The sequence below is a fragment of the Hypomesus transpacificus genome, chromosome 2 (assembly GCF_021917145.1).
Source record: "Hypomesus transpacificus isolate Combined female chromosome 2, fHypTra1, whole genome shotgun sequence".
In the NCBI taxonomy this organism is placed as follows: Eukaryota; Metazoa; Chordata; class Actinopteri; order Osmeriformes; family Osmeridae; genus Hypomesus; species Hypomesus transpacificus.
In genome coordinates this window covers 16,505,166-16,527,248 of record NC_061061.1, presented here as the reverse complement: position 1 = coordinate 16,527,248, position 22,083 = coordinate 16,505,166, and the positions used below count along the sequence as shown (strand labels likewise).

At 45.2% G+C, this 22,083-nt stretch overlaps 2 protein-coding genes across 2 annotated transcripts in view; one reads left to right on the top strand and one right to left on the bottom strand.

The window, feature by feature from the left end:
* prex1 (phosphatidylinositol-3,4,5-trisphosphate-dependent Rac exchange factor 1) overlaps window positions 1-14,788 on the bottom strand; it is a 52,830-nt gene extending 38,042 nt beyond the window's left edge. Inside the window, exons 1-7 of the mRNA XM_047034077.1 lie at window positions 14,774-14,788; window positions 13,157-13,342; window positions 12,769-12,930; window positions 7,967-8,100; window positions 7,339-7,454; window positions 4,853-5,002; window positions 1,968-2,115 (exon numbers count right to left, since the gene is read on the bottom strand). Coding sequence (XP_046890033.1) covers window positions 1,968-2,115; window positions 4,853-5,002; window positions 7,339-7,454; window positions 7,967-8,100; window positions 12,769-12,930; window positions 13,157-13,342; window positions 14,774-14,788 — 911 coding nt within the window. The remainder of the gene's footprint in view (window positions 1-1,967; window positions 2,116-4,852; window positions 5,003-7,338; window positions 7,455-7,966; window positions 8,101-12,768; window positions 12,931-13,156; window positions 13,343-14,773) is intronic.
* Window positions 14,789-15,145: 357 nt separating this feature from the next.
* LOC124480834 (carcinoembryonic antigen-related cell adhesion molecule 8-like) lies at window positions 15,146-20,434 on the top strand. Its single transcript, XM_047040475.1, has 5 exons — window positions 15,146-15,294; window positions 15,583-15,876; window positions 16,300-16,581; window positions 18,805-19,056; window positions 19,415-20,434. Exons 1-5 carry the CDS (start codon window positions 15,246-15,248, stop codon window positions 19,510-19,512), a joined length of 975 nt encoding a protein of 324 aa, XP_046896431.1. The 5' UTR covers window positions 15,146-15,245; the 3' UTR covers window positions 19,513-20,434.
* Window positions 20,435-22,083: the final 1,649 nt, after the last annotated feature.

Below are 22,083 nucleotides of genomic sequence, written 5' to 3'. Positions count from 1 at the left end.
AAGAAACCAACGTCGCTGGCACGATAAACATCTTCTACAGCAGACTACCAAGGCAGCCCTGCTGGACTCTAAAAGCCATGATGCTATGCAAGTTCCACTCAAAATAAATAACCTGCATCAGCAAATGGGCCAGGTACACTGAGTGAGGAGAAGCTATAGGAAGACGAACTAGCAAACAGCTGACAACCAGATTGAAGCTGTTGACAAATGATGGAATTATGCTATCAATAAAGCCAACACTGTCGAACAGGCACTCTCTGTTGCGGTCTGATTCAATAAGACCCACTTAGCAAGCACCACTATCTGCTGGGCTTTCTCAGAGTAGGAGATGCTTGCTCATAATGTCATCAGATATAAACCTAGGTTGCACTCATTAGGAGGGAGGGAGGGAGGGAGGGAAGGAGAGAGGGAAGGAGGGAGGGAGGGGCCTGGCGAGTCTCCTACATGAAGTGCTGACAAGAAGGAATACTGGTTGATATGGATCGCTTTGCCAGACGCACGCAAGCACGTCTGCGTGTGCAGGCACACACACCATACACACACACCATACATACACACCATGCACACACACAGGGGTGTTTGGCTGCACTACAATGCAGAGTGCAGTTCCATGAAAAAACAGTCTAGCCACGAGCCACAGAAAAACACCAACAAGGAGACACTTCACGTGTCACTGAGCTTGGAGATGGATGGGAGGAAGCAAGAAACATTAGCAAGCACGATCCATGAAATACCTACTTCACGACAGATGATTTTATTCACAGATTTCCTACGTTGAAAATATGGTTTGCGACTGTGAATGTGAATCAACAGATGGCTATATTTAATCCTTAATGCACAATAGCCACCCGTAGCCTTGAGGGTTGAACCCTCACCTCTGTCTACTATATGAGAAGCATCTCACCAATTACACAGCAAACTGTAGCCTCCTGCTCTTTACTAAATCGTGGGTTATTTTATATATTTTATATTGTAAATTACGGCAACTTGTATTTTATTTCATTGTATATTTGGTTACTTTTAACAGCCATTTAAACTTAGCTCGAACCACAAGTTCATAAAGGCAAGTTTGCCGGTCTGCCTTAATCACTCCTATCGCCCTAACAGTCCGTGCCCCCCCATCCCTCCCGTCTACCCCCCCACCCACCCCCCCCGCCCCCCGTCCACCAAATCAGTGCCAAGGAGAATTTTAATTGCTGTTTGGAATCTCGCAAAAAGTGATTGTGTTGAGCTGAGGGAAGTCATGGAAAATGCCTCGCTGCCGGCCAGACCCTCATTGTCCATTCATGGCACTAAAAGACTAAAGGGGACAAGAAAGAAAAAAAACTGCAGCTCAGTCCAGCGGCCCACTGTTCAAGGGAGGGTCTTCCTAATTAAGCTGTGAGTGTGTGTTGAGACCAAACGAGTGATTGGCTCCTGACTGAGGGGGAAAAACAATTCCAGGCAAACTCATTCATCAGTTGGGGGCACTGGGAGATAGATTGAGAGTGTGTTTGTGTGTGTGCGTGTCTACATCTTGTCTGTATCCGTGTCTGCGTGTGGCTTCTGTGTGTGTGCAAGTGTGTGTGCAAGTGTGTGTGCAAGAGTGTGTGTGTGAAAAGACAAGGCCAGCTGACAGAGGAAGTGTCAGCTTCAGGAAACTCTAAGAGGAACTACAGTACTTAGCACACTGTAGAACAGTGGGAGGTGAACTCAAACCACAGCACAAGGAACAGAAGGATGTCATGATAGCAGCAGGTAGGGCATATAGCCAAGCACACACGCGGAGTGGCTTGTCTTCTGAGTGCCTAAGCTTACACAGCAGCAATTAGTCAAGGTGAGGTTGGAATTAACGCAATTACGTGGATTAAAATTTTTTTTTTACACATCGTACATTAACCGTTTCAAGATCAAACCTGAATGGATTTCAATGAATTCTGGAATAAAGTTTAAGTGTTGACAGTTAATGTACTTCGAAAACAACTCACTTTCCCATGAAGCATTTGGGTACGATGCTCAGCTTCCTGCGCCGATCCTTGATCAGGTGGCGGCTCTTGGTCATCATGTTGTGGTAGAGCTTCTCTCCCTTCTCTGCAATCATCACATAGGCATCCCTCTCCATACCCAGTTTAAGGCCTGCAACACACATAATCAGTTAATTAGTATGCTTGCTAGCAGCAAGTTACACTGTAATAGAACTATCAAGTTTTTGTGGCGATCTTGCTTTGACCTTCTTAGTAAGAAACAATAAGTGAGTCTTGGGGTGTTGGCTAACTAGTTAAAAGTGTGTGTTACGGAACATGTGAGTTAACCAGCTAGCTGTGTGTGGCTCGGTAGTATGAGTTGGCTAGCTTGCTGGCTAGCTGCAGCAGTGTCGTCGGATCTGGAAATACAACATTCAAAGAATGGACAAACTCGCAGGTACTTCAATATTTTGATAACCATTTTGTTTTTTTGTTGTTGTTGTTGTTGAAGCGACTGAGCATTCACGTTCTTAAAAAGAAAAACTTAGGTAAAGAAATCAGTTACAGTATTTAAAGTGAGATTCAGATCTTCCCTTTGTGCACAAGCAATTCACATGGATTCCCATGACTGGCATTCTGGCTGGCATCTGGTGCTCTAGAAGTAGCTATTGTTTCACCATGCCCAAAAAAACAAAACAAATGGGTTCCCAGGGGGGCACCCAACTTCCCCTTCATGGCCCTCAGACGTCTACACAAGTACCAGCCCCCTGGGGGCGAGGCAGGAGAAGGGGGCGAGGCAGGAGAGGGGGCGAGGCAGGAGAGGGGGGCAAGGCAGGAGAGGGGGCGAGGCAGGAGAGGCAGGAGAGGGGGGCGAGGCTGGAGAGGGGGGTGAGGCAGGAGAGAGGGCAAGGCGGGCGAGGCAGGAAAGGCAGGAGAGGGGGGGAGGCAGGAGAGGGGAGTCTTTCATGGGGCTGTGAGAAGACACAATGAAGGGTCTTGCAGAGTTATCGCAGAGTTCAGAGAAAGTACAGATGCAGCTGAGGAACTGTGGCTTGTGTCTGACGCCTTCTTCTGATGGAACACCAGATGTTTACCCCCCCCCCACACACACACACACACACAAACACACCCCTTGTGCCTGCCTGTCTGTCAATCAAAGTGCTCTTCCTGTTGTTTATTGTGAAGCTGAAGTTCGGAAGTCAACAGTGGGCCTCTTGACACAGCTAGGCTCCATCACAGAGCTCTTCGTCTCAGCAGCTCGGCCCTGTCGTGAGGCCCTCTGACCTGCTAAACACCACAGTGGGGCGAACACAGCTTAAAGATGTTCAACTCCACCATGGGGCTGTCAGAGCCTCCTAGCTCCACCGTGGGACTCAGACCATTTCCATTACGGGGGCTTGGAACTGACTGCTACTGATGGAGGTGGGGTTGGATTACATTTGACAGCAGCTGGACTGGGCTCAAACAAAGAGTGTCATTGAATAAGAGTGGGGTCTGTCCGGTGCCGAGGCTCTGAGCTTCTGGTGCAGCTGTCTGAGCTTGTCCAGAGACGCTCTCGCTTCCCACTCCTGCTGGCACCAGCTAACACGCTAACCAACCCATATTCCCTTTGTAAAAAATACACAGATAAGATGGCCCCAGCCTTTCCCAGCTGGTAGGCTTAAGACAATGGAGCTACTCTGGGAACACGAGATAGGCTGACAGCAACATACTGTGTCAGTCGATAGCGGGGGGAAAAAACAAACATTTGACGGAATGAAGTAATTAGGATGCAACTGGATGATTATTAAATTGTACAATGTATTAACGTGTTGATGTCTAAACCTCCAGATGTGGTTGTAGGGGCAGGATCTAAGAGGAGGGGTTCTGGGGTGTTGGGGGGATGGGCCCCTGGACAAGTATGACTGATCTGGCATCTGTTAGCCTCAGGTTGATATCGGCCCAGCCGTAACCAGACACCCCAGGCGCAAGGAAACCCCATTGCTTTCCACATCCCTCCACTTCCACAACAGGTTCAGGTGGTGAGGCCAGAAGGCTTTACAATAACTGCTTACCTAATTCCCATCCAAACAGCAACACAGCCCATTTGAAAGCTATTCAAGCTGCCGATGTACATGGCCAAAAGCCCAGGTGTAATTAATGTCTTGCACCATCTGTTGTTTGAGCCGATTTGTTCTCGTATTGCTTAGGGGGTATCTGTTTTGATTTTTGGTGACCAACGCTATCAGATGTCGCATTGCCCAGAGCCACAGAAGTTGTAAAGGCCTTTCCAAGCTTTATTCACAGCGGCGAACACACACGCACAATAACAGAGACAGGTGGCTGTCAGAGAACAGGTGTTCTTACTCTTGTTGGAACCCTTTTGAAGTACAAAAAAAAAGAAAGTTAAACGGTAAATTTGTTCAAGAAGACGAGTTAGAAATTGTGTTAAATCGGTTGAAAACTGTTGTTCACGAGTACAAGAATGTACCGTGGGTGAAGTAGTGTGTTAGTTCAATTATATTTCGAAAAGATTCTGGTTAATGAAATCCTGAGTGTATTTTGAGTATACTTGACCTAAAAACTGCTCCAAAACAAATACTGTAAAAAACAACATGCTGTGTGGGGTATGGATGTCTAGACATACTGCTTGCATGTCCTCTGTTAGAGTTCTATTACAGACAACAACTCCATGAGGTGCACAGTGTCCTGTTTAGATGTTCTTTGCCAAGTCACAGCTAGCCTATTTCCGGACCTCGATGGGACCGAAGAGGCTCTTAGTGCACATTGTGGGCTTGTTTGTGAATGAACAACTCATAACAGGTGGTTCTAAGGTTCAGTGTCACCCAATCTTATATTTATTAAAAACAGAGTATTGGCAGTAAACTAGTACTAGGACCATAAACAAAAGATATCTTTGCTTCACTCACTCTCTCTTTGTTCACGCTCCCTCAAGATGGCGTCCAGCCACTTCTGCTTGTCTTCTGCATTCTTGGCCATGCAGACAAACCACTTGTTCTTGGCCGTGTTGTGGATCTTCCAGCCATTGGTCACTGTGTAGTTGTTACTGTGATAGTCCGCTAGGGGAGAAAACAAACAGTTGACAGAAGTTGTTTGGTAAACACACACGACAATGTTGCACTTTTGATGTGGCAGTTGGGAATGTGAGTTCTGGTCTTCGAAAATCACACTACTGTTTATGACCTTAAGGAAGAAGCACTCATAACATTAACATTACAAAACCAATATAGAATTCCATGTCAATTATTAAGATAAATATTGAACAGTTTAAAAGTAGATAAAGGTATTGCCCTGACTACACAGAAATCTTGATTTCTCAGTTTTTCTATCACTACCATTAATAATCCCCCCCAAAATTATCTTTTCAATTTTCCTTCTTTCTTTCATCTTTCGTTCCCTTGTGCTCACTCTCCTCTTTCCCGCAACATTCTAATTTTATCATCCGTTCGGCTCCAGGTGAATGTCTTCTGAATAATGAATGCCCCTGGGTAATGGGGTGCATTAGTGTGATCTTTAAAAGGTCATATAAATAGGTATGATACCCCAGGCCCTAAGGGGACAATTTAAACGTTAAAGGGAGAGCGCAAGTAGATCATATTGGAAAAGGTGTTCACTTAACGTGTTTGGGAGTGGTGTATAGGGGGGGGGGGACAAGAGTCTGCAGGAGTGAGGAGGAGTACAGTGTGTCATCTTCTCATGAGGCGAGGTAGTCAAATCAAAAGGATAGATACTGGTACAGGCTAACAAGAGATCTTTGTGTGTCCCCTGAATGAGGAACTGGCTGCTTCTTTTATCTAGGTAAAAGCGCAAAGAAGTTCTTCAGTGCAAAAAACAATCTGTGGGTAGATGTTTTCACGAGCGCGTTGGCATCATTCTCTTTCTGAGAAACGCGCTGTTTTGCACTGTGGTTTCCTCTTTCACACCCGGGGACAAGAGCACGCAGCACACAGATACAGGGGATGTGAGGCCTGGGTCTGCTCCGTCTCGTTAGTTTATCAAAAGGAAACACTTGAGATAGAAGAAGAAGAAGGTATTTTCACCCTGAGGCCTAAAGAAACAAAGCTTGGCAAAACACAAATGCGGTGTGCAAAAAACCACGGAAGGAAAAAAAACACAAGCAGAGTGTTGATGGTTGATATGGTACTAAAACAGCCTGCCTACTTGTTTAGGGGTGTGAAACTTGAGTGGTTTGTGTCTTTGTTTGTGAACGTGAGATTATGTGCATCACTCGCCATCCTTCAACTGCCAGTCTGTCAGATTCACATCAGCATTCTGTACTAAGGAGTGGTTCTAACATGAAGAGTGGCAGTAACTTATTTTATCAGAATCTTCACTGCCTCTTTGGGTGTGTTTTGCCTTCAGCAAGGGCACAACCTTTGTTCTCTCACATATATTATTATTTATTTATTTTCCCACCCCTAAGCCTCAGTCAATATTTTAACTACACAGACAACCTAGGTGTCAAAAGTTTCGTCTTGGTAGAGATTGAGTTGCTTGTATTTGTATTTACGTTCCGTTGGACGGTTTAAGTAGAAATTAGTTTTTGTGGTGAAAAGTGAAGCTAACGGTGGCTAACTTGCTGGCCACAGTCACTGACGCTACTAACGTCATCAACGTCATGAAAACACACGTGACTATCTCTAGCAGATCATTAGTTTAGCAGCTCGTTAACTTCTGGGTGATGGCTAGGCTAACTGCTTTACTGCAAGGCAGTTGCATAAACGCCACAAGCAAAGAGGCCTGGGTGATAATTATTTGCTCATTGGGTATGCTTTGCCTTCGGCAAGGGCACAACCTTCGTTCTCTCACATATTATTATTTATTTATTTTCCCACCCCTAAGCCTCAGTCGATATTTGGCCTACATTGACAACCTAGATGTCAAAAGATTCGTCTTGGTAGCGATTGAGTTGCTTGTCTTTGTATTTACGTTACTATGCACGGTTAAGGTAGAAATTACGTTTTTGTGACGAAAAGTGAAGCTAACGGTGGTTAACTTGCTAGCCACAGTCAGAGCCATAGTCAATTCAGAAAAGTAACATTTTCCAAATAGGTTAAAATAAATATCTAGCTAGGGGTTAGGGTAAGGGTTGGACCACATTGAAGTGTAGTCAATTAGTAGGATATTTAGAGTACAATGAATTGAACCTATTTAAAGTACAACATATCCCTTGTCTTCTTTCAGGGTTTAGCTTGGTTTAGGTGCAGTTCTACGGGTGTATGTGAAGCCCCTCTGAGACATTGCATGTAAAAAGGGGTTGGTTGTGTGTATAACAGTTTACAAATTAAACTGGATTTGATTTAGCCATGAATGAAAGGACAGAGAGGGATGAATGATGGATACGAGAGGATTCTTGTTTCCAAACTTAAGATGGCCGACACTGGCCAACACACACCTGTTCCATCCTCAACGTTTTCCACCTCCATCACCTCAGTGTTGATTCTTCCCCTGAACAAATATAGTGGACCATTGATGGACTTGGTCCTCTTGGTAGACTTCTTCCCAGAAACCCTAGAAAAAGACGCAAAATGTCGTCAAAAGTAGAAATACGCTGCTGAGGAAATGAGACTGTCGGTGCCAGTTCTGAAAACTGAGCCTAGATGTTTTGTTTATAAATAAATGAGCTGGGCATGCAAACAGGACTTTGGAAATTCAAATTAATGTCCCAGGTTTTCAGGCCTGGCTCCTGTCTGTAAAACTCAGGTCTTGAATGAAAACTCTGTCCGGTTACTCTACAGTATATTCCCCTCAATTTGTCTTCCCTCGTAAAACAGGTCAGAGACTGAACCACTAGGGATGGGGGGAAAAAAATCAAATTTGAATCGTGATTCAGTTTGCTAGCGATTCAGATCAATTCACAAATGTATATCTCGGAAAAATTGTGAATCGATTGTTAATTGAATCGTAACCCCAAGAATCGATTCTAATCGTGAGGCACCAAAAGATTACCACCCCTAGGAACCACTGTAGCATGTTTCAAGAGGGAAGACAAATGAAATCGAGGCAGTCTCGGCCTTACTCACCTGGACTTCCTCTTGCAGTACACCAGGAGGTTGTCAAACAGGAAGAACACTCTCTCCTGGATGTTGCCTGCTGAGATCTTGAGAAGGTTACCATGGAGAAGCAGCTCTGTGCTGATGTCTGTCAGGTTGGTTCCCTGAGGTAAAACACAGGAAGTCAAAACCGTGACATTAATCGACTGGATCCTCAAATCTTAAAACAATTAACTTCTTCATGATAATACATCTGAGTTTGAACTCGTTTCGTGACTTCAGAGTTCGCAGGTTCAGTAAAAACTATTCAAAACAGAGAATTGAACTGTTCCCTTGGTTTCCGCTCAAACGATCTGCTTCCATCCCATTGTCCTCCAAAGACATCAGGCCTACAGTCAACACTAGCCTTTCCTTGAACCTCTGAAATCAAGAGCTCAAAATTCCCATAAATGCTTAAAAATGAGCCTGTGGTCGCTTAACAGTGTGTTTCAGCAGATTGTACCAGAGGATGTGTGGGTTTCTGGGAGTTCATGAGTGAATGCTATTGGCAAACCCAACATTGGGGGAAAAACAGGAGCCACTTTAAACAGTGCCAGACTGGCTCCCTGGGGGCCTTCTGGTGAGCTCCAGACAGAGAGACTGTTTATTCTGCTCCTACAGTCCAGATCCACTCACACCACTGCAGACTGGGGCTGGACAAGTATTTTGACAGTTAAGGAGGTTTTTCTAATGCGTCATGACGGTGTTAAGATTTGTTCTAAGATGTGTTGTGTTACTGCAGGTTAAGTCACAAGTGTGACAGAACAATCAATGTGAAGTGTCACCTAATCCCTCAGGGGCAAAGACACAATCTGGAACGTTGACGCTGGTGCCGAAACTTAAACACCCACCGCAAAAAAATTACTTCCTAATAATCCCACCACCTTTTTCCTAGCAAGAACTAAAGAGGAAATTAGGCCTCCGTTCTGAAACACTGCGACCTGTGCAACCTTGACATACGAAAACATTGATACCCAACCCATAGTCTCACTTTCACACAGTAAACCAACAAGCTGCTCGCCTTTCATCGCCTGAGCCAAGTGGACCCACAGGTCAGGCCTCGTTACCAGGAAACCAAGAAAGCCGTCTCTGAATCTGCTAACCCACATTTCAGAGCATCTCGGTGACAAGATGCTGCATCCCGTTGAAGGGCCAAAAAACGTTCCTTACTGAAGAAATTCAACCCGTTTCATAACGCACCGCGCTCCCTCCCTTCAGTGTAAACATCGTAATCTCTGTGTTGTTTGGCTTTTGAAACACGATGACGTCATTCTCGATGTCTCAGAAGGCAGAACGTGGCTCACACAGTCCAGACACCAATTAACCTTTACACTGCACTGCTGTCATCAGAGAATCCTTCAGCCTACAGTATTAATCAGTACTAATTCATTCTTTCTGAAATAACATTTGATGGGATTCAATTCAAGTATAGAAAAAAAAGTCTGACCGGATGTGTGTGCACTTTGCTGAGATCTAGGCTACATCAATAATGTACGACACTTGGGTTGAAAAGGCAAGGTGATATTTCAGTGAATCAGTGAGTCCTTTAACAACGGCCATTCCCACACCCCCAAACATAGGTGTGTTTTCTGAGTAACTGTAATGAACTAGGTGCACGAGCACGCATGTGTGCACAGGCCATGTCTGGAGGAAGGGCAAGAGAGGACCACCACATCGGCCACAAAAACTCATGTCCGTGTTAAATGGATGGTGCCAACTCGAATCGACTGGAACCAAGCAGGGCCATGTGTGGGTATTGGATATGCCCCCCCACCCCCGTCTTTTCTATAGAACATCCCTTACTCACACACACACACACACACGTCTCTTTGATGTCATGCTCATCTCCAGCCACTAGAAAATTCCCCTCCACCAAGCGTCCATAATCGATTCCTGTGGGCACTAAATTTGCACTGGACATACATCTCTCCAGGAAAACCTATTATCTGCCCTTTTTACAGGTGTGTTCCAGCCGGGCTGAGCAGACAGATCATGTTTTGCAGGATCATTGCTAAACCCCTTGCTAAACTGTGCATGCGTTTGTGTGCTTTAGCCTTTGCATGCATCCACACATGTACTGTACAGTAGGGTCCAACAGTTTCAGACCACTATACTTTTAGCATTTGTTAACAGTGTGACACAGATATTTTCATAAATATGCTTAGCAGTTTGAGTGAAATGGGGATATATTTCAGCGTATCTTAGTATTTGGTATTTGCCTCTTTAATGACAGCATGCATGGACTCTTCACAAGTTTGTGCTTAACCCATGTTATTAACCCATGTTATTAACCCATGTTATTAACCCATGTTATTAACCCATGTTATTCCAGCATGATTTGACAATGTTCCAAAGAGCTTCTTTCTGTGTCTTCAGTTCCCCCCAATGTTCACTGTGGGCTCAGACCCTCCTGCTTATTCCCTCTTTGTGCGTTTTCATGCGTCACTGTATGAGGATTTATGGATTTGTGTACAATGTGTGTGTGTGTGTGTGTATGTACAGTGCATGTGTGTGTGTGTGTGTGTGTGTGTGTGTGTGTGTGTGTGTATGTATGTACTGTGTGAGTGCATGTGTGTGTATGTACTGTGTGAGTGCGTGTGTGTGTATGTACTGTGTGAGTGCATGTGTGTGTATGTACAGTGTGAGTGCGTGTGTGTGGGTGTACTGTGTGCGTGCATGTGTGTGTATATACTGTGTGAGTGCGTGTGTGTGTATGTACTGTGTGCGTGCGTGTGTGTATAATGGAGGCCGTCAGTGCAGCGGTAATGTGTCTGGGTCTCATTCGGCAGTGCTCCTCACCCTCCATTAGGACTGGAGGTGATTACACTGGATGGGGGGGGGGGGGGGGGGGCAGGGTGAGACTAATGTGGGTAGAATTGGAGTGTTTATGGAGGAGAGTGGAGGAGAGGCAAAGTGCCTTTCCTGAGGATTAACTCTGATACGGGGAGAAAGCTCAAAAACTTCAAGAGACTTACCGAGTTGGCAAAAAAGAATTGTGTTTGTTCCAAATCCAGTCTAAAACACGAAAAGTCGGATGGTGTTTTGGTGGTTGGTTCCACAGCCGATATTTGTCAGCCTGTTCATACTGGCCTAACATAGACAGTGTTCAAATAGCCGTGTTACGGTATAGTATGTTTATTATTAGGTTATGTGTATTCTCCTGATGTTTTGATCCGAGCAGTGGTGACCAGGAACAAATTCAGAGTGTGTTTGACAAGGAAATTGAATGGGATTGCGGTTTCCACATCAATCACCTCCGTCCTCTAAATATACTCTTGTTAAACATACAACAGCTTCTTGTTTGATATGCTTTGGAAGAACAACAAGCCGGAGGGTCAAGCGGTGACATTTTTCAGAAGGAGAGAGAGAGAGATGGGGGGAGAGAGAGAGGTGGGGGGAGAGAAAGAGATATGGGGAGAGAGAGAGAATGAGAGAGAGAGAGAGAGAATGAGAGAGAGAGAGAGAGAGAGAGGGGGCGCTCGTCTTGGCAGTCACTAAAGAGGGATGGCACAGTGAGGGCCCCCCGTCTCCGTTTCTCACAGTCGCACCGTTTGAGACAAGCCCCACCCCCTTGGGCTCCACTGATTGGGCAAGGTGCCCACTGGCGCTCCCCTCGGCGCCCCTGATTGGGCAGATTGTCCCCTCTGTGTCCGTGGGGACAAGGGCTTCGTTGTGACGGGTGAGGGAGGCGTGAAAAACGCGCTCCGCTCCCAAGCCCTGTCCGTGGCCCCTGCACGCTAAAGGATGATTTGGCCGCGAGAGCCTTTGGCTCTGAGACGGACGGGAGAGGTTGCTTGGTGGCCTGTCTGGAGAACAGACTGGAGCTTTCACTCACTGTTCGACTAGAATGAGAGGCCCTTGCTTTCACCATCCACACTTGTGTTTAAACTGTATTAAAGGGTATTAAACTAGGTTTGGCGAAGGGTCTCTCTCCCATCCATTCCCCAGTCTCTGCCTCGTTCCTTTAACGACCCTCTCTTCAGACTTCCTCCCATCTCTCCTGCTTTGCTTTTCCTTCTCCCTCACCCCCCAATCTACCCTCCCCCCTTTCTCCTGCCTCTCCATCGACTCCCTCTCCTCTCCCTGTCTCCTCCCTTTCCTCTCCCCATGTCCCTCTCCTCGTCTCCTCCCTCTCCTCTCCCCATGTCCCTCTCCTCTCCCCGTCTCCTCCCTCTCCTCTCCCCATGTCCCTCTCCTCTTCCCATGTCCCTTTCACCTCCCCGTCTCCTCCCTCTCCTCTCCCCATGTCCCTCTCCTCTCCCCATGTCCCTCTCCTCTCCCCATGACCCTCTCCTCTCCCCATGTCCCTCTCACCTCCCCATGTCCCTCTCCTCTCCCCATGTCCCTCTCCTCTCCCCATGTCCCTCTCCTCTCCCCATGTCCCTCTCCTCTCCCCATGTCCCTCTCCTCTCCCCATGTCCCTCTCACCTCCCCATGTCCCTCTCCTCTCCCCATGTCCCTCTCCTCTCCCCATGTCCCTCTCCTCTCCCTGTCTCCTCCCTTTCCTCTCCCCATGTCCCTCTCCTCGTCTCCTCCCTCTCCTCTCCCCATGTCCCTCTCCTCTCCCCGTCTCCTCCCTCTCCTCTCCCCATGTCCCTCTCCTCTCCCCATGTCCCTCTCCTCTCCCCATGTCCCTCTCACCTCCCCATGTCCCTCTCCTCTCCCCATGTCCCTCTCACCTCCCCATGTCCCTCTCACCTCCCCATGTCCCTCTCCTCTCCCCATGTCCCTCTCACCTCCCCATGTCCCTCTCCTCTCCCCATGTCCCTCTCCTCTCCCCATGACCCTCTCACCTCCCAGCCCTCGATGTGGGACTGGAGCTGCTCCAGGGCCTCCAGTTTCTCCATCTGCCTCTTGGTCTCGTTGATGTTGGAGCACACGGCCTTCATCACCTGCAGGGCTTCCTCCACCGCCGGGTAGTCGGGATGCTTCTTCGGGGTCCTCTTCAGGAGCTCCTGCACCCAGGGATAGCACAGGGGAGGGGGGAGGAGGAGAGGGTGAGGGGGGGGGGGGGGGTGAGGATGGGTGAGAGGCATATTGAGGTGAATTACATGCAGAGCAATGGGAGGGAGAGACAAAGGGGAAGTGGGGGACATTTCAGAGGGAGCTGAGAGTAACCAGGCAGGTTAGGGGAGAGCAGGGCTGGGCCAGGCAGGTTAGGGGACAGCAGGGTGGGCTAACCTTCAGCAGGAGAGGGTACTTGCAGATCCTCTGGATGGGGCTTAGCAGGTAGCCCTCCAGAGGAACGTCTGTGCTCTTCTTCCCTCCCAACAGCATACAGTGCTGGGGACGACCACGCACACACACACACACACACACAGAGTAAACATTAAAACATGTTATACAACAGAAAGTTACAACCCCGACCTTTTAAGGAGGTAGATAAATACAAATCAAACTGAAACACACTGAACTGTTACTTGTTTGTTCAATACATTTGTCATTGATGTAAACATTGTATAAAAAAAAAGGGAGATTGGGGGGTATATTGCCAATAAGTGCCCTTTCACATATTAATTATGCCATCCATAGTCATGTGAAGTACAGCTTTATGTCTGTTTTGTTGTGTTACATACAATGAGGAAGAAACCTAGACAATGTGTCTGATTTCATGCTGTAAAAATGAAACCTTTTCTAAAATAAAAAATGTAAACGCTGGAGCTAAATCTTCATAAGAGCCCTTGATGTGGGCAACTTTGATAATGGCTTTTCTCTCTGCTTCATTTTTTGAGGGGAGTGGGGCCTGTCAAACGACAAGTCCTCAAGGGCACAGAGAGCAGAGATCAAGGGCCAACGCAAGATAGAACCACCGCTAAAGTCTTCGCTGAGGATGCAACACGTGACCAAGTCAAGAATCAACCAATATAATTACGTTCAACCGCTTTCAAGTTCAAATGGGGCACTAGGGGGGAAAGATGGAGCAATGAGTTTCTCTTATGGTTATAGAAGCTTATTTATACGCCGGGAGTGGGTTGGGGGGGGGCATGGGGGTGTTGGGGTGGAATGTTCGCTGAAAGCACTGCAGAATTCTTGGATTCCTAAGATTCCAGACGGCGTGGCAATCCTGATGCAATCCTGGCCTCTCTTTCTTTGTCTGTTTCCATTTCTTCTTTTTCTCTCTAGAAGTCCTCTGCTTTGCTCCTCCTCTCTTTTCTATCCTTTCCCCTCTCCCCTTTTCTCATCTGAAATGTATTTGTAAATCTCAGAGACTGGAACCAGATCTTGACTCTGACCTAATTTCTTATCATCACTTCAGGGGTTTGTAGTCGTTCTGTCAAATGTAGTCACACACGGCACCTTGTCAATTAACACGGAAATCGTGCTGAAACGCAAACACTGAATCAAATTGGATGATGTCAGATATTATATGCTAACACCATGAAACTGAATAATAACAGTCTGATATGATTGCAAAACTACTGCAGAAATGGAGGTATGAATTATTAATGAAACACTTGTCCCTGCTAAAACACACACACCAAGAATACCAAGAGCTATCAAGTCTAAACCCCTTCAGCCAGTCTCCTCCTAGTTACAGAACTTCTGTATCCTGACAAAAGTTCTGTGTGTCTTCAGTCAGTTGTTTACTGAAGTACTTGATTGCAGGCCTCTTTGCCTAAGTCATCTCAGCTTTCCAGTCACTTGTGAAGCTGAGAGCTGAGCTCAGCTTTTCTGACAAGATACTATGTCAGGAGTAAGGAGGTACTTCTGAGCGGGCTCTCTGTTCTGTATCCTGAAGAGTTCTGCATTATTCAAGTCATTCCAACATTGACACGTATTCAAGTTGGCCTTTCTCACCAACACATCAGACATATAACATACGCAAATAACTACCACCCCCCAATAAACTGTGAAGCTGCAGAACAGAGACAATATACACTTGCACTATTGATGTTTGTGTTGATATCATTTGTACAATAAAACCAATGGATTTGTTTCATAACCGCCAACTTTCTAGCCAATCAAACCTCTGTTAACTTTCCAATCCCTTCAAGTAGCTGATATAAGTGGTTAAAATCACAGTTTTACTTTGCAAACTTGTGCAGCTGTTTAAAAAACATAACTAACAAACACAAACACACCCCAGTGTGTCAACCCAAATACCATTACCATAACCAGGGCATAATGGGGCGTGGAAAGGTGTGCTGAAAATAGGCTATATTTCTATCCTTTGAGCCGTAACTGTATGATCTTGAACAAATATTTGCTGATTGAAAAAGGATTGTGGCTACGATACTGAAATCAAGCCGCTCATTTCTCAGCAGGTAACATGGAGTATTCTGTGCTGTGTCTCCTGCTGTGTCTAACCACCAGTAAAGGTAATTCTGAATCACTGGTAAAAACCTTTAAAGGTTTATTTTCCATTAGGTGAGAGATCAGTGATGAGATTGGTTATGTTTGATGTACTTTTTAAATTCAATCTCCAACAGGTGACAGATCATGCATACATACATTTGTTTGTAAATGAAATGTTTGTTTAAAGGAAAATATACATGTCTAAATATATACAGTAGACATAACCAACTTAGATTGATATTTTGTCAAATGTATCATTTAACAGAATCTAGTTATTGCAATCAAAGCCTAATGACACCTTATCCTTTCAGATGTTAGTGGTCAGACGATAGTCGCGTCTCTGAATCATGCAGCTGTGAACAGCAATGTCACACTGCAGGTGTACCCTGAGACATCCATCCAAGGAGGGATGTGGTTTCATGGATCAACATTCATCATGCAGTGGTACCCCATGGGTTCCTTTCCTAATCCTACATGGGCAAGCCGGATCACCTTCAATTCAACCCTTTTGGCTCTCTCCATAAGATCAGTCCAGGTGGCAGATTCAGGAATATATTTGATTCAAGGGCCATCCATAGAACTGAATGTGATTTTGTCGGTCCAAGGTAAGATGTTCAGTTGGCCTATATATGTCTGTCTGCCTGTCTGTCTGTCTTTCTTTCTTTCTGCCTTGCCTTCTGAATGCCCGTCTGTCTGCCTGTTAGTCTGTGTTTCAATGCCAGTGCTAACTGATATCATTGTGAAGCTATATTTGCTATATGTATACTTGTCATAAATGAAGGGTAGGCCTGGGCTAGGAGTTTATCCAAAGTTCAACAACCTGGCCACACCGTACTTTTCCGAGCAATTGCCATGGTTACAGTTACCAAGAACTATGGCAAGGTTTTACGGAAGCTCAACCCTAAACAGGTCATAATGTATGTATCTGTCCAAAGCAGAAAGAAAATATATATTGTACGTTTTCAAGAAAAAGGATGTAACCTGTGTGGGTATATAGGACAATGACGTCTGCTCTCTTCTCCTCACAGAGCCCATTTCAAACGCCATCCTGAGGGCCGATGCCACCGACCTGGTGGAGCTAAATGACACAGCAGTTTTCACCTGCTCTGTCACCACTGGCTCCTCCCTCTCCTACCTCTGGCTTAATGGCAGCTCTGAGGTCAATGCCAGTCTGGTTCAGCTGACCAATGGCGGTTCTACTGTCAGCATCCCTATGGTAACCCGCTATGACACGGGGCCGTTCAGGTGCAACGTCTCCAATGGCATCAGTCACGACATGGTCAGACAGTCTATAAGTCTGAACATTAGCTGTAAGTTGTCATGCTCTGAAAGTCTTCCAAATGAATGCATGTTAAAATTTGTCCCGTCATGGTGCTGTGTCTGGTGATACGCCATGATAGTGTGTTTCAGTGTATTCGGTTTGTTTCTACGGAAACAGTGACTCTTACCAGCATATTGCCAAAAGTGCCTTGTGTGTAGTGTAAACCCCATGACAAAAACATTATGAATGAACTTGTGTTGACTTGGCAGGGATGGTTGGCAAAGTGTTCTCTGGCTTGAACAATCAAGAGAGAAGGTGCGGGATCCTGTTAGTGGATCAGAATCCTGTTTGTGGATTTCAGCTCTGCCTTCAACACCATCAGTCCCGCCCTGCTATAGGACAAGCTCTCCCAGCTGAACGTGCCCGACTTCACCTGCAGGTGGATCACAGACTTCCTGTCTGACAGGAAGCAGTGCGTTAAGCTGGGAACACAAGTCTCTGACTCCCGGTCCTTCAGCACTGGATCTCCTCAGGGCTGCGTCCTTTCCCCTCTGCCCTTCTCCCTGTACACCAACAGCTGCACCTCCGGTCATCCGTCTGTCAAACTCCTGAAGTTTACGGACGACACCACCCTCATTGGGCTTATCTCTGATGGGGACGAGTCTGATTACAGGTGGGAAGCTGACAACCGGTGCAGCCAGAACAACCTAGAGCTCAATGCTCTCAAGAAAGTGGAGATGGTTGTGGACTTCGGGAAGAACACAGCCCCACTCACCCCCATCACCCTGAGTGACTCCCCAGTCAACACTGTGGAGTCCTTCCGCTTCCTGGGCACTATCCTCTCCCAGGACTTCAAGTGGGAACTGAACATCAGCTCCCTCACCAAGAAAGCACAACAGAGGATGTACTTCCTACAGCAGCTGAAGAAATTCAACCTGCCAAAGACAATGATGGTGCACTTCTGCACAGCCATCATTGAGTCCATCCCCACCTCCTCCATCACCATCTGGTACGCTGCTGCGCAGCTGCTGCCACTGCCTAGGACAAGAGCAAACTGCAGCGTATCAACCACACGGCTGAAAAGGTGATCGGCTGCAATCTGCCATCCCTCGAGGATCTGCACACCTCGAGGATCCTGAGGCGAGCAAGGAAGATTGTGGCCGACCCCTCCCACCGTGGACACTCCCTGGTCCATCAGGACCAAAACCTCACGCCATAAGAACAGTATTTTTCCATCTGCTACTGTCCTCTTCAACAAGGCCTAGGACTCCCACTGACATTCATTCATTTATTGAACTATTATAAGTCCATCTAATGGCAATTGCACTATGCATAAGCCACCTTATCTCAGTATCTGATTGCACTGTTGACCACTCATGCTGCTCATTCTTATTCTTATATATACTTTATATTTAAATTGTTTCATTGTTAAATTGTTTAGTTCTTAGAAATAGTTAAACGTTTGTACTTTCACTTCATTTAAGATTCGTATATGATTATTGTTGGCACCTCCCTGCCACAGTAAATTCCGTGTTAGTATAACATACATGGTGAATAAACTGAATTCTGATTCTGTAACGTGCTAGCTCGTGTTTACTCAATTGTTTGATTACCATGATGATGTCAAGCGTTTGTACTCCAAGACATGAGTTGCGATGGAATACATTTAGAAAGTTTCTAAGCCTGAAAGTCCTTAGGCCTACTGACTGTCTGAAGGAAGTTGAACACTTTACCTGATCATTGTGCTGATGAATGGATTATTTTGTGGTCTTCATGGGAATCATCACAATGGTGATGAATCTCCTGTTACCTGTTAGGGTCAGATGGCTGAGCGGTTCGGGAATCGGGCTATCAATCTGAAGTTTAGATTTCCGGGGGGAAGGTCCCTGTACTTATCGTAAGTCGCTTTGGATAAGAGCGTCTGCTAAATGACTAGATGTAAATGTAACATAATGCAGGGCTGTAATCACAATATATATTGGGAGGGACACACCTCCCCAATATTCAAATCTGGTCAAAATGTCCCCCCCAATATGTAAAAATATAAATAATAAATAAGTGTGCTACACTACGACAGGCAACCACGCATGCTGTCCGAAATTATCATTAAAAATTTAATTATATTCATAAAGTAAAATGTCTTCGGGGGGGACCCTCAGACTCCCCAGTAGATTTCGTCCCCCCAAATGTTGACTCCATGGCCTTGATGAAATGTACCGGCATCAGGCCAATACAGTAGTGATTCTGTCTAATAATCAGCTTTATGTTTCAGATGGGCCAGATACTCCCGTCATAATGGGCCCATGGTTGAATTTGACGAGCCAGAATGTGACCCTCACCTGCACAGCCTCCTCTCAGCCCCCCAGCACCTACACCTGGTTGTTTAATGGCTCCCAAGTGGCCACTGGCTCAGTTTATGAGTCTGGCCCGCTGACCTCACACAATAATGAAGAGTTCACCTGTGTCGCCTTCAACAACATCACAAACAAGAACAGCACAGCCTCTCAGAAACTCACTGTTATTGGTAAGTGTAATTGATCCAAAATACATAGATAATCTCAAAAACATTTCTTTTATCCACTTGTTTTCAGGAGCAGGAAGGCTAGAAAACATAGGCACACTACAGTATGCTCCCTACGGTATTGTTCAGCAAGCACTGTTCTATATTGCAATTTATATCAGAACATGTTGAATCTGTCACTGTACGGAAGGAACCGCGTTGACACTTTGCCTGACACTATCCCTACCCTCCACAGCGGGCATCACATCAATAACAGTCAAACCCAACACAGCGCCAATAAACCTCAAACAACTAACAGTTGGGAATGTAAATAATTCTCCACCTTCTCCCTCCTTTCTCCTCTGCCTGGTCTCTCTCTCAGGAAACTCAGTCGTCCCACTCCACTCAAGCGCTGGTTTGATGCTGATGGTTCTGGTCGCTCTCTTCGTCCCTGTGGTCAATGACCTGTGGTCCCACTGAGACCCTCAGTAAGAAACATGGAGAAACTATTCCAATACCAAGACCACTTGTTTGATAGACCTCCACCTCCTCCCTCTATCCACTCTCCTCCCTTAACTTCTCTTCCACTGATCTGTAAAAGACTGGATTTGCATTTTCAACATCACAACTGAGCCAAAATCACAAACCAACAAAACAAAGATGGTGTAGTTTCGTTCATATTGCTTAGACCAGTGGCGATTTCTTTAAGACTGCAAGTGAAGCTCAGCTTCCCGTAACATTTCAAAAAATGTATGGTCAAATATTTACTATTGTGTTAACATTTTAAATGTGTTAGAACATGTTCATATCGAAGACGAGTTTGTTCAGAATCAGCTACATATATTAGCAGGTCGACTGACTGATTTCCTTGTCATACATTCCCATAGCGCCACTAGAACCATCCTTTGGGAATGTTTGTAGGAAAGAGAACAAAAGGAAAGGGAGCAGAGTGTGAGGTGAAATACAAAGAAAGACGTGCAAACTAAAGTGTCCTGTTATACTCTCTGTGTTCTGAAATAAAGTTTTGTGTCTAAAAGTTTGTTATTTTTAACAGTAGTCTAGGTCAGGGTGCAATATTGGTTACATTCCTCGTGGTCAAACTGGAACTTTGTGTGTAGTGTAACCTTTTTTTAACATTAGCATATATGCTGCCCCTCAGGACAAACCAAAGACACCTGAATGCCAAAGATACATTTTTTTTCGATAAGTTTATTACAAACAAGGATGACGGTATTTATGCAAGTATGTGGTAATACACCTCTTAGCATTAATATGGAATATATGCTGTATATTTGTAAATGGGACATGCTCCTTTTGAATGGAATATATCATGATACAAAAACATGGTTATGGAGGCATAGTTTATGAAAGTAAATGTCTTTAAATGGGAATGGTGGATTTGCCCTGGTCTTTCTTTTGTTTCTTCAACTCTCTTCGACAGGTCTTCAGACTCCGGAATCCATTCCTCCGGCACTTTTGAGCAACTTTGTGATTATGGGAAGCCCGAGAGAAGAAGCCGAACACAGGATTACAAATGGACAGGGAAGCTAATTTGCTTAAACAAACATTTTGAAGATTGTAAGACCATAAAACATTATAATATTAGTATCGTTTTACGGCAGTCCACAGCTCTATGGAAGCAAATCAGTGACATGTTTTGAATTTTGAAAGGCGACCTTATAGACCTAATATTGAAATTTGAACATCACTGAATTTGTTGGTTTTGAATTCACCTCTTGAAATATGAATTTATTTCATTTCATTTTTAATGTATATAAGTTAACATGTTGAAATAAAAAAATATAGTTCTCCAAGACCATGGTTACTCACAGTTCATTCTGGGCTTGTTGGAGGATTTGACATGTTCCTTGCAAAATAAACTCGCGATAACTTTCCCTCCTGTCCGTCCTGGGTCACATTGAGAACACAAAATAAGGAATCATTTACCAAAGTCAATCTCGATCTGTTGTTAGAAGATGTTCCTGGCATCCGTGTCACTCACTGTCATAGTCACACCGACGACTGGGCTCTCCAGAAGAACCGTTCTGCTTCACGGGTCTCCGGAACTCTACTACCTCAGTAGCGGCTGCAACACAACAATCTCAACCTCAGATAACCTACTCCAGTTACCCTGGTATCAACGAAGCTACATAGTAACGCCAACGCTGGTATTACAGGTCATTTCCTTACTGTCTTTTGTTTGGACCGTCTCCAGATTGTCCCTCTGTGGCTCTTCCAGTGTGGTTCCACCTTCACAAATACGGGAAAATCGAGGGTACACAAAATATGTGCCATTAATAAATGTATTTATTTAGACAATGATATAAAAGGGGAACAGACATTTAAACATATGCTACTTTAACATAGTTAATAGTGACAGTGAAATTAGGAAAATTATATACCTAAACCATAATAAAAAACAATATTTAAAAAATACGTTAACAACTCTGAGTAAAACAAATATTCAGTACCTTGACCTCCATCAGCGAAAATAATAAATACAAAAAAGAACAGTAACACTGGAGAAAACATTATGAATCCGTGCGTCCAGTTACAATGTTCCACTTGCTCTCTGTGTTTATAAACCCTGCAGAACCTAGGCTACTGGATGAAATAAGTAATTTGTTCAGTCCTTTATGAAGGTTGCTGCTGGCCATGTTGATTCACGGGATGAAACCAACCGGTTAGCTGTCCTTTCTGTCTCCTGTTTGTCTGGCCAATACTGTAAACTGAAGCATGCCCTCACACATTCACACCTGTCTTAATGCGTGCACAGACTCAGGGCATTTAAGACTGGACACATGCCAACACAACATCTCATACTACTGTTGAGTGATGTTTGGAAGATGCACAGATGTGGGCCCTTTATGACAATGACCCAACATGGCAAAAACTGATATGGGATAAGACATTGCAGATCTGATAGAACATCCTGTTATGCTATTCTTCGCTCAAGCAATGAAAGCAGACTATTAACAAGCACTATCACAAAACATTCTTCAGCGGCAGGACATCCTATTTGAGTTTAATTGATGAGTTTCCAGTTACGGA